This window comes from Myodes glareolus, chromosome 11 (genome assembly GCF_982192425.1).
Source record: "Myodes glareolus chromosome 11, mMyoGla1.1, whole genome shotgun sequence".
Lineage (NCBI taxonomy): Eukaryota > Metazoa > Chordata > Mammalia > Rodentia > Cricetidae > Myodes > Myodes glareolus.
In genome coordinates, this window is record NC_142036.1 from 15,904,719 (window position 1) to 15,915,732 (window position 11,014).

Consider the following 11,014-nt stretch of genomic DNA (forward strand, 5'->3'; position numbering starts at 1 on the left):
TCTGAATGTGTGGACGGTTGTCCTTTTTGAAGAAGTAGGTCTTGCCTCACAGAACCTTTGTGGTGTTTCCCCAGATGGAGACAGGATTGCAGTCGGCCTGGAAGAGGGGCTCTACGTCATTGAGCTCACACGAGATGGTGAGTAGAAGGGCACCTGGAGTCTGCTTGCCTGCTGCAGACACAGGGCCTTCAGAGGGCTTAGGGTTCACTCAGACTGTGTGGCACAGTGCGAGAGTGTGTGAGGCTCTCGGGTCCCTCTCCAGTGCTGTAACAAAAAAGACCTCCCGATATGTAAGTCGAGTGGCAGTGTCAGAGGTCTTAGCAGGACATGGAGAAAAAGGATTTCCAGTTGGTACAGCAGGTGTTCCATGCATACAGGTACCTGGAATGTGTTTATTGGGTCGCTTCATGTGTCTGGAGACACAGTAAAGAGCCCTTGTTATGTGTTTTTGAGACAGGGTTTCTCTGTGTAGCCCTGGCTATCCTGGAACTCACTCTGTAGACCAGGCTGGCCTTGAACTCACAGAGATCACCTGAATCTGCCTTCCAAGTACTGGAATTAAAGGTGTTCACCACCATCGCCTGGCCAGCTAATTTTTGATTGGTTGGTTTCTGCGTGTGTGCACACACACAAGGATGGGTCAGAAGACAGCCAAGGCAGCTGGCTCTCCTGTCACCATGTGTGTCCCGTTACTCAAACTCAGGTTTTCAAGCTTGGCAGCAAGCACCCGTACCCACAGAGCCACCTTGCTGGCCCTCTATTGAATTCTTGTTTGTTTGTTTGCTTGTTTGTTTTTGAGACCGACATAACCCTCACCATCCTGGAATTCACCGTGTAGGACAGGCTGACCTGGAAACTCACAGGGATCCACCTTCTCTGCTTCCCATGGTGGGGTTGAGGGTGTGCACCACCACATCCAGCCTCTGTTGAGTTCTTTAAAGAGAATGGGATAGGTGATAGGTCACAGAGCCTCTCAGGAGAGCCCAGTGATGCTGGGTCACTGAAACTGGTCCCTCCTGCCAGCCAGGGAAGGTGGCTTTTCCTGCCTTTCCCCACTCCATAGCCACTTCCTGTTGAGAGAAAGGGAACCAGAGCCTACAGTAGCCAGAGCATGTGGGAGCTGCACCCTTCAGGCTCCAGACCAGGGAAGGTGGCAGAGGTCCTAAGCCAGCTAGCGTCCTAGTTTGAGTGGGCATGAGCTTGGGAATTCCAGATCCAGTCCACAGGACCTTACTGTTTTGTATCAACTAGAACTGGCCACACTGAGTACAGGACAGACAGTGGCAGGACAGGGTTGTCAGGAAACTGAGACAAGGGTGCCACTGTGTCTCTATTAGGGGCATTTGCAACATTGGCTCAGGGGCTGGCTGTGGAGGGAGGATTGCTAGGGGAGCCAAGGGCAACTCTGGTGTCAACCAGAGCAAGTCACCTGCACCCTCTGCCTGTAGTGATCGTCCGTGCTGCTGACTGCAAGAAGGTGTACCAGATCGAACTGGCGCCCAAGGAAAAGATCATCATCCTCCTCTGCGGCCGAAACCACCATGTGCACCTCTACCCCTGGTCCTCCTTTGACGGAGCAGAAGCAAGCAACTTTGATATCAAGCTTCCCGAAACGAAAGGCTGCCAACTCATAGCAACAGGGACACTGAGGAAGAGCTCGTCCACCTGCCTGTTTGTGGCTGTGAAGCGACTGATCCTTTGCTATGAGATTCAGAGAACTAAACCTTTCCACAGGAAGTTCAATGAGATGGTGGCACCAGGACACGTGCAGTGGATGGCCGTGTTCAAGGACAGGCTCTGTGTTGGCTACCCTTCTGGGTTCTCTCTGTTGAGCATCCAGGGGGACGGGCAGCCTCTAGACCTGGTAAATCCCACTGATCCCTCGCTTGCGTTCCTCTCACAGCAGTCTTTCGATGCCCTTTGTGCTGTGGAGCTCAAAAGTGAGGAATACCTGCTTTGCTTCAGCCACATGGGACTGTACGTGGACCCTCAAGGCCGGAGGTCACGCATGCAGGAGCTCATGTGGCCTGCGGCTCCTGTCGCCTGTAGTATGTATATGTTTTTCTGTTGCCATATCACTGTTGCTGCTTCTCATATGGACAGTCGGCATGCGTTCTGTTTGCTCTGGTTTGTCTCCCAGTCCCCAAGCTGAGAACTAAGACCAGAGTGACAAGGCTGGTCCACAGGCAGGCAGTGTGCAGGCTGTCAGGGCTGTGCCTGTGCTCTTGGCCAGCAGCCTTCCTCCCAGGTGTTCTGCTTGTTCTCCTGTGTGACAGCAAGGATCCTCCTGGGCAGAAAGGCACAGTGAACAGGAAATGAACCTGGAATCTTCTTTAAAAAGGCATTTCCCATAGTAGAGGAATTCACAGGGCCATATAAAGCTACAGGGGTTTGGTCACCAGGAGACTTAACTCCGGTATCAGGTCATGCCCTTGTAGGCTGGAGCCTATTAGTCTGTACTGCATTTGCAGTAAGAAGAAGTCCGTGTGTGTACGGGTGCTGTGCAGAGGCTGGAACACCGCAATTTGTTTGAGAAGTTGTAAGGCTGGGAGAGCCAAGCACTTTGTTGCTTTATGGCTGCCCAACCATCATAGAATTGAAGTCAGCAGCAAGCAGTGAAGAATTTGCAACCAGCAAGGCACAGACTGGTTTTGGCATGGAGCCTCTGGGGTTGCTGGGATAGGAGGGAGTGGCGTGTTTCCTTGACGGTGGGCAAGGCTGACTTCTCGCTGGTGCGGCCACGCTAGACACCAGAGCTGTCATGTCTGATAACCAATCTGTGCATTGCAACACTGACAGCCCTTCTCACCCAGGAAGCTGAAGCAGGGCGGCAGGGCTGGGCAGTTCACCAGAAAGGACAGCCTTGTGATCCCCTGTCCTAGTCTCTTTACAGGTAGCCAGTGCAGAGCTCTGGGCCATACACGCCTTACTTCTAGAATTCCAGTTTTCTTCCCAGTTACTCAGGTCCCTAGGTGCAGTGTCTCTGTGATCCTGGCCATGGATAACTAGCGTGAAAACCCGGTATTCCTGCCTTTCCGCCTTCATGGGCCTTCCTTCTCAGCCCCGTGTGGAGCAGATTCCAGGTCAACTTTAGAGCCGGAAGAAGTTAAGGAACTTGAGGGTGGAGAAGTACTAGCCTGTCTACAGCAGTGCCCACGGTGCCTCCTCGTCCTGTCTCAGAGACAGGTGCAAAGGCTCTCAGCCTGCAGGTCTGCCCAGCTCGAAAGCACACGTCCTCCACTGAGTTCTCTTTAGTGTGTGTTTTCTTCAAACTTTTCAGTTTGAACATCGTCCTTTGTTGACAGATCAGAAGTGAAGTCTCATATATGCAGCAAGTAAGAGCACTTGCCCCACCATTCCCATGTGGGGAATTGTCATCTTAGAGGTAATTGAGGGCCAGCCTCTGCACATGGCATTCAAAACCAGCATGCGTGACTGTGTGTGTAACTGTGTGTGTGTGTGTGTGTGTGTGTGTGTGTGTGAGAGAGAGAGAGAGAGAGAGAGAGAGAGAGAGAGAGAGAGAGAGAAACACCACTGTTGGACAGGTTTGGTGACATTCAAAAACTCATGCGGGGGGGAAGAGGGAGGGAGAGAGATTGTGTGTGTGAGGGAGAGGGAGAGTGTGTGTATTGTGTGTGAGAGAGAGAGAGAGAGAGAAACCACTGTTGGACAGGTTTGGTGACATTCAAAAACTCTGTGTGTGTGTGTGTGTGTGTTTGTGTGTGTGTGTGAGTGTGTGTGAGAGAGAGAGAAAGAGGGAGTGTGCTGCACACAGGTTTGGTGGCCGATTCCCAGCACCTTGGCTTGCCCAGGCTGACTGCAGCTGGCTAGAATCGGGCAGAGCCTTAGCTGCATAGCTCCTAGAGCACATTTCCAGTGAGTGCTATGGCAGAGGTGCTCCGGCAGTCGGCCTGGGATCCAACGCCCTCCTGCTTCACACTGAAAGTTTCTAGCAGTGGCTGGGCCAGCAGCAGCATAGCTCAGTAGTAGACATCCACTCCTGGTGTCTGGCAGGCCATTCAGGTGGGCTTTGCTGTGTCCTAAACGTGAGGGTGTCTCCTTCAGCTTCACAGCTCGGGGGCCGTGGACGTGTATCTGCAGTGTAGTGTGCCAGTTGTCATAGCCCAGCAGACGGCTGGGAACGGAGGGGCATCGTCTCGTGCTCATTTGAGTGTGTTCCGAGAGGGTCACCCGGGTTCTCCCCACTGTGGTGTCCCTCCAGTGAAATGTGCATAGCCCAGTCACGGCCAGAGAGAGCAGTTGGTCTGGGTCTCCAGAATATTCACCCAGAAACCTGCCTTCTTTCCATCGTTTTAGAAGGCTTGGGGTTGGAGAGGTGGCTCAGTGGTTAAGAGCGCTGACTGCTCTCCTAGGAACTGGGGTTTATTTCCCAGCACCCACAAGGCAGCTCCCAGCCATCTGTAAGTACAGTTTCGGTGATCTGGCACCCTCTTATAGTCTTTTCAGGCACTGCATGCACACGGAACATAGATACACATGCAACTAAATGATTCATATGCGTACAAGAAAGAAAAAAATTAAATTTTTGCCTGGCAATGTGGGACCCACGGTCCCTGCCTGGCTTAACAGGTGTTGAGCCTTGGTTTCTTGACTTTCTAAGTCAGCGTCAACATCTTGCTGAGGTGTGGAAAACGCCCCAGTTGTAGAAGCAGTGGGGTGCCCCCGGACACAATCAGACAGGTGGCTGGCGTGGGAGCCCCACCACAGGCAGCGCTGTGCGCCTGGGCCTTGCCAGTGCCACTGTGGTCTAAGGGCGGGGAAGGGTGGAACTCGACGTTTACTTGCTCTGCTTCGTCTGCGCCAGGTTGCAGTCCCTCCCATGTCACGGTATACAGCGAGTACGGGGTAGATGTCTTTGACGTGCGCACCATGGAGTGGGTGCAGACCATCGGCCTGCGGAGGGTAAGATAGCGTGATGGTCTCATCAAGGGCGGCTGTCCACTCTGATTCCTGGTAGCACACATGGTGGGTCTCCTCCACTTTTATAGATACGACCTTTGAACTCTGATGGCACCCTCAACCTGCTGGGCTGTGAGCCCCCACGCCTCATCTACTTCAAGAACAAGTTCTCAGGTGAGAATTCCCACAGATGGGAGGTGGCCCTCAAACAGAACACAGGCCTCACCTATTCCACTGCTCTGGTTAGTCTGAGGTGACCGTTTCCGCGTGTATGGCTGCCCCTCCATGCCGCAGCCTAGTGACTGCTCCCCTACAGGAGCTGTCCTCAATGTGCCCGACACCTCGGACAACAGCAAGAAGCAGATGCTGCGGACTCGGAGCAAACGGCGTTTTGTCTTCAAGGTTCCCGAGGAAGAGCGGCTACAGCAGCGGCGGTGAGGCGGGTCCCTGTTTCGGGTCCCTGTTTCGGGTCCCTGTTTCGGGTCCCTGGGTCCCCGCGAGTGTGCAGTAAAGGGCTGGCCAGAGCCAGAGGATGCTTCCAGGTTCCTGATTCTCAAATGTTTCCTTTTTGCAGAGAGATGCTCAGAGACCCAGAATTGAGATCCAAAATGATATCCAACCCGACCAACTTCAACCACGTGGCTCATATGGGCCCTGGGGATGGGATGCAGGTGCTCATGGACCTGCCTCTGGTGCGTGCTCAGCCAGCTGTGGGCATGGGCTCGCCCCTGCTGTGCAGCCAGCTGTGGGCATGGGCTCCACCCCTGCTGTGCAGCCAGCTGTGGGCATGGGCTCCGTCCCCTGCTGTGCAGACAGCTGTGGGCATGGGCTCCGTCCCCTGCTGTGCAGACAGCTGTGGGCATGGGCTCCGCCCCTGCTGTGCAGACAGCTGTGGGCATGGGCTCCGTCCCCTGCTGTGCAGACAGCTGTGGGCATGGGCTCCGTCCCTGCTGTGCAGACAGCTGTGGGCATGGGCTCCACCCCTGCTGTGCAAACAGTGCCCGTCCTGCTCACTGTGCTGTGCTGGCCTGTGAAGCCCTTTCCAGTGCTGTGTGATCCTTGGTACCGAGATGGGTGTCTGTATGGGGGCCTCCCTGTGTGCACTTGTGTCCCTTAGGGAACTGCTGTCAAGAAGCGGGTTTCTAACTCCTTTGTATGAGACAATGGCAATTTTTGTGTCCTCATTTTATACAGTGTTTTCTGTAGGCTTTTCTGCAATTGCCTTTGCTGATTCTTGGCTCAGACGCATTGGTGGTACAGTAGTGAACATAGCTGCCTTCCATTCTTAGCTCTAACTGGTCAGCAGCCACATCCAGGGGCCTGTTCATTACCATCCTGTTGTGGCAGCCCCACTGTGGTCCCTGTCCGTGTTCACGTACCACTCTTCTGTGCTACTCTCTTCCCCCAGAGTGCCGCACCCCCTGCCCAGGAGGAGAAGCAGGGCCCCGCCCCTCCAGGTCTCCCTCGGCAGCCCCCGTCTAGGAGCAAGCCCTACATCTCATGGCCCTCGTCAGGTATCATGGGGGGATAGGTGCTGGGCAGGAACTCCGTTCTCCATCTTCCTCTTGACCTCTCCCTGAGGTCAAAGGTGTCATTGTCCACAGGTGGGTCTGAGCCTGGAGTGAGTGTGCCTCTGAGGAGCATGTCCGATCCTGACCAGGACTTTGACAGAGAGGTACGTGTTACCCAGCACAGACCGCCAGGGCCAGCTGGTGAGAACTGGGACAAGGAAGACACCGTACAGCAGGGAGTGCAGTCTTGAGCTCCTCTGGAGTCCTGCACTCCAGGATACGATGGCCTGAGCACAGAGACCCCACTAGCATTGGGCAACCCAGGATGGGCAGCTGCCTGACTTGAGTCACAGGTCCACGTGCAGCAGTGTGGCCAAGGTTGTGGGGTCACCAGGCACACACCCCACATAGGGGTGAGGTTCTGCCAGAGATGCCCCTCTTTGGACCCTCTCTGCTCTCTGAGGTGGTTCGTGTAGCCCGGACTGGCCTCAAGGTTACTACTGCATAGTTGAGGATGACCTTGTCTTGTGATCTCCAGGAGTGAGCCCTACATCACAGTGGTTGGGGGTTCCATGCTTGCTGCGTAGGGTTCCACGCTTGCTGCGTACTTAACAGACTGTCCCGAGCCAGGTCTCTTGTAGCCGTTGTCTCCCGAGCTCTGGAATTCCAGGCAGGCACCACCTTACTTTATTTCTGGACTTTTAGTTTGTTTTGTGAGGGTTTTGTTGCTTTTATGCAGGGTCTCACTAGATAGCCCAGTCTGGCCTGGAACTCAGTGTTGACCAAGCCTTGAGCTCAGTACTGAGATCTGCCAGCCCCTGCCCCTCAGTGTTGATTAAAGAAAAGCTTATCTCTGCGTTTCCTGAAAGGATCTCAGTCTTTGCCTAGAAAAGCTCTGCCCTGCCGGTCTTCCTGCAGCTCCCCCTCCCCACCCCCAGTTCTGAGGAGCATGTGCCACCGTACCTGGCCTTTCCTGCAGCCCCCCAGTTCTGAGCATGTGCCACCACACCTCTCCTTTCTGTCATATTTTTCTGTGTGGATATGACATAACCTGGCTCTCATCCTAGAGAGTCTGCTCTGGTCACCTTAGCTCCTTCCCTTCTAGAGCATTTGTGAGGGTGTGAGCAGCAACACTCCCATGCACTAGAAGGTGTGTGGCCCTTGCTTCAGTTTCCCCTCCGTGGAGTGGGGATGAGAAACAGATGAGATAGGACTTACCTAACATCTAGCACTGAGGTTTGAAGAACTACGTGTCTTATGTGACTTAGGTATTTCTGGAAAGAGAGGAGCTGGCTTGTCACTCACAGCCACCCAATATGGAAGTGGTGATTGACATGGCCATTCTCCTGCTCCATTTACAGCCTGAGGCTCACCGCGGCAGCCATCCTCTCCAGTGCACACTGGAGAAGGGACCCTCCCTCCTTCCTCACCCGTCACAGCATGCTGGGTGATGCATTGTTCTCCATTGAAGTCAGTCTTGTCATGTGGTTTTGGTTTTTATTTATTTTATATGTGTGAGTGTTTTGCTTGCATGTATGTCTGTGTACCATGTGTTTGCACCTGGTGCCCAATGAGGTCAGAAGAGGGTGCCAAATCTCCTAGAACTGGAGTTACGGATCGTTGTGGTAACTGGGCACCAAGCCTGGGTGCTGTGCAAGAGCAGCACTGCTCTTACCATTCGGCCATCGCTCCAGCCCGTGTTTCTCGTTTTTCGTGGTGTTTTGTGAAATGCAAAAGCTACTGATTTGGGCAAAATTCAAATTTTTTTAACTGTTACACCCACTTTTGATATTCTGTCTAAACTCATGCTGGTTACATTGTTTCCATCCAGTGTTTACGTTCTTAGCAGGGGTGTGTGTGTGTGTGTGTGTGTGTGTGTAGTGTAGCCCCTGCATGTAAGCGTCCCATGCCAGCTGTTGTAGGGTGGGTTCTTGCCCTCTGATGGCCTTGACAGCCTTGTTTAAGTCGTTAGCTGTGGCTGTGTGGATGTCTGTGTTGCTGACCTCAGCGCCACTCTGCTGCTCTGTCCTAGACTTTGGGACATCGGACCCTTGGCCTTTTAAAAAACAAAAAAAAAAACTGGGAATTTTTCTGCTGAGCCTAACTCCAGCCTGAATTTTGCTTATGACAAAGTGTGAGGTCCCAGGCAGCTTTCCTTCTCTGCACAGACCTTGCTCGTGGCTGGGAGTAGAGGCCAGAGTCACCAGACCCAGGCTTTGTTTCTTCAGAGTAACTTCCCTTTCTGCAAAAGGCCATTGGAATTTCAGGAGCTCACGTATGTCTGTAGACCACGTTGAGAATTGATACCATCTTGATAATATTTCAGTCTGTGAATGTAGTGTCTTTCCATTTTTCTGAGTCTCCTTTATTGTTCTGTGTGGTGTGGTGTGGTTGCTAGCACAGGCCAAATCCACCAGAGCTGGAGTTAGAGACAGTGGACTGCTCAGTGCGGGTGCTGGGAACCAGCCCTGGGTCCTCTGCGAGAGCAGTTTATGCTCTGAGCTGTCTCTCCGGCCATATTAAGTAGTGGTTTATAATTGTACACATCTCCTTTGTTATTTTCAATGCTCTTGTGAATTGACTTGTCTGGTTTCCATGTTGTTTGTTGCTGTGTGTCAGTACTGAACCCTGAGCCTGCTGAATTCGCTTGGTTTATTCTTGATGTGTGCAGGATCACAGTGTTGTGTCCTCTTCCAGTGCAGGGCAGCAGAAGGTGGTTCTTGTCCCTAACCCTAGGGAAGTTGTTTCTCTCTCATACTGTGGTAGCTGTAGGCTTTGATGACAGCCTTTGACCCCGATGACGTTCCTGTCTATTTATCCCTAGAGTTTCTCCCTTGGCTTCAGTGTACAGGGTCAGTGGATGCGCTCGCCTGCGACCTTAAGGGCCCTGCTGAGGCTGTAGACAGCCTGCACACTCACGCGAGGGACCAGAGCACACCTGCCTCTCATGTATCTCTCTTTGCATTGGCAGCCTGACTCCGATTCCACCAAACACTCAACTCCATCCAATAGCTCCAACCCTAGCGGCCCTCCAAGCCCCAACTCGCCCCATCGGAACCAGCTCCCTATGGAAGGCCTGGATCAGCCAGCCTGTGATGCCTGAAGCAGCCAGCATAGCAGTGCGGGTCCTGGGAGCCCAGATGGCCCCAATGTCAGTGCCAAGACTGAGCTGACCCTCCAGTGTTGTCCAAGGAGATGTAGAATCAGTTTGTAGATAGATAAAATAATCTTTATTATAATGAGCAGTTTTGTGCCACGTTGTTGGTGGCAATCGACCAGATGTGTTTGTCTGCACAGCCGTAAGGCAGCACTGTTCCGTTTGCACATGAAGGACCACCACTCACCTCTCCCACCTCGGCAGATGCTGGGGGTGTGGCCTCAAGCCCTTTCCTTTCTCCTGAAACTGTCTCGAGGACCTTAGAAGACTCAAGTCGTGCGTCACCCCAGTGTCAAGGAGGCAGAGGCTAGTTTGTGGCACTTTTGTTCACTTAGCCCTACAGCTGCAGCTGTCCTGCTGACTGCCTGTGTCCCTGTTAGTCCATGCTGGGCCACAGCCACAAGATGCCCTGCTGCACCTGCAGTCTGCCGCAGACTAGCACAGGGCTGGGAAGCCATGCCCCAGGCCCTGGGACATCCCCCTCCCTCTCCCCTCACCTTGCATGGAGCCTCTGTGCTTAATAGCCCAATCAGTCACATAGAATCACTCGACACTCCTGCACATCGGCCCATACCGCAGGCCCGCGAGCGCCACCTGTATTTAACCTCATCCTTCCCTGTGACCTGTGTTGAGTGGTCAGGTCTGCGGCCCAGCCCATGAAGGCTGTGATAACTGTGGCAGCAGGCATGTCTTGTCCTCTTCTTGGACAGGCTTCCCTTACCTATTGGCGTGCTTGGTGACACTATTCAGGATGTGCACTTGGCCGAGTTGGCACTGGGGGTTGTGGCACTGCTGGCCATGCCTGCGTGTCACACCCAGCACCTGTCTGCCCCATCCGCCCTCCCCGGCTTTACACTGGGGCACGCACCTGCTGGGAGCTCTGGTTTTTACTTTTTAATGTAAGTCTGAGTCTTTGTAATTATTGAATTGTGAGAACATTTTTGAACAACTTACCTGTCAATAAAGCAGAATACGGCAGTTTTACAGTTCTCAGTGGTTTGTCTGAATGCGATGTTGCCCACTGTGCCCCAAGGACATACACATGGCACCTCTGTCCACAGCATGAGATAGCAAGTCACCTTGCCAGGGCAGGCAAGTCAGATGTGGGATAGGGAAGGGGCGATCCACTGAGGCGTTTTTGCCAGGTTTGTGCATCCCCTAAGGGGCCTCTGCGGATAGAGCTGGCCTTTCAGCCTGAGCCACAGCAGAAGGCAAAGGGGACAGGGTTCGAGAAGGACAGTGTCGAGGCTTGCCACAGGGTCTGGCCAGCAGGACTTGCCCCATGAGTCAGCATTCCTGAGAGTCGCCACTCACTGGAGACCTCCAGTAAGGCTTGGTGAATGAGGACACTAAGAGCCTGCCTCAAAGTGAGGTAATGCGCAGGGTTAGGGGTGGAGTGAGTGTCTCGGAGCTCAGCAAGCTCATT

At 53.5% G+C, this 11,014-nt stretch overlaps 1 protein-coding gene across 2 annotated transcripts in view; it reads left to right on the top strand.

Moving 5' to 3' along the window:
* Positions 1-10,577, top strand: part of Cdc42bpb (CDC42 binding protein kinase beta) — a 100,919-nt gene extending 90,342 nt beyond the window's left edge. For both annotated transcript variants that reach the window (XM_048431346.3, XM_048431347.3), the window contains 9 exons: positions 75-137; positions 1,449-2,048; positions 4,826-4,923; positions 5,010-5,094; positions 5,237-5,354; positions 5,495-5,612; positions 6,329-6,434; positions 6,525-6,595; positions 9,403-10,577. In XM_048431346.3, the coding sequence (XP_048287303.3) occupies positions 75-137; positions 1,449-2,048; positions 4,826-4,923; positions 5,010-5,094; positions 5,237-5,354; positions 5,495-5,612; positions 6,329-6,434; positions 6,525-6,595; positions 9,403-9,534 (1,391 nt within the window). In that variant the 3' untranslated portion in view covers positions 9,535-10,577. The remainder of the gene's footprint in view (positions 1-74; positions 138-1,448; positions 2,049-4,825; positions 4,924-5,009; positions 5,095-5,236; positions 5,355-5,494; positions 5,613-6,328; positions 6,435-6,524; positions 6,596-9,402) is intronic.
* Positions 10,578-11,014: the final 437 nt, after the last annotated feature.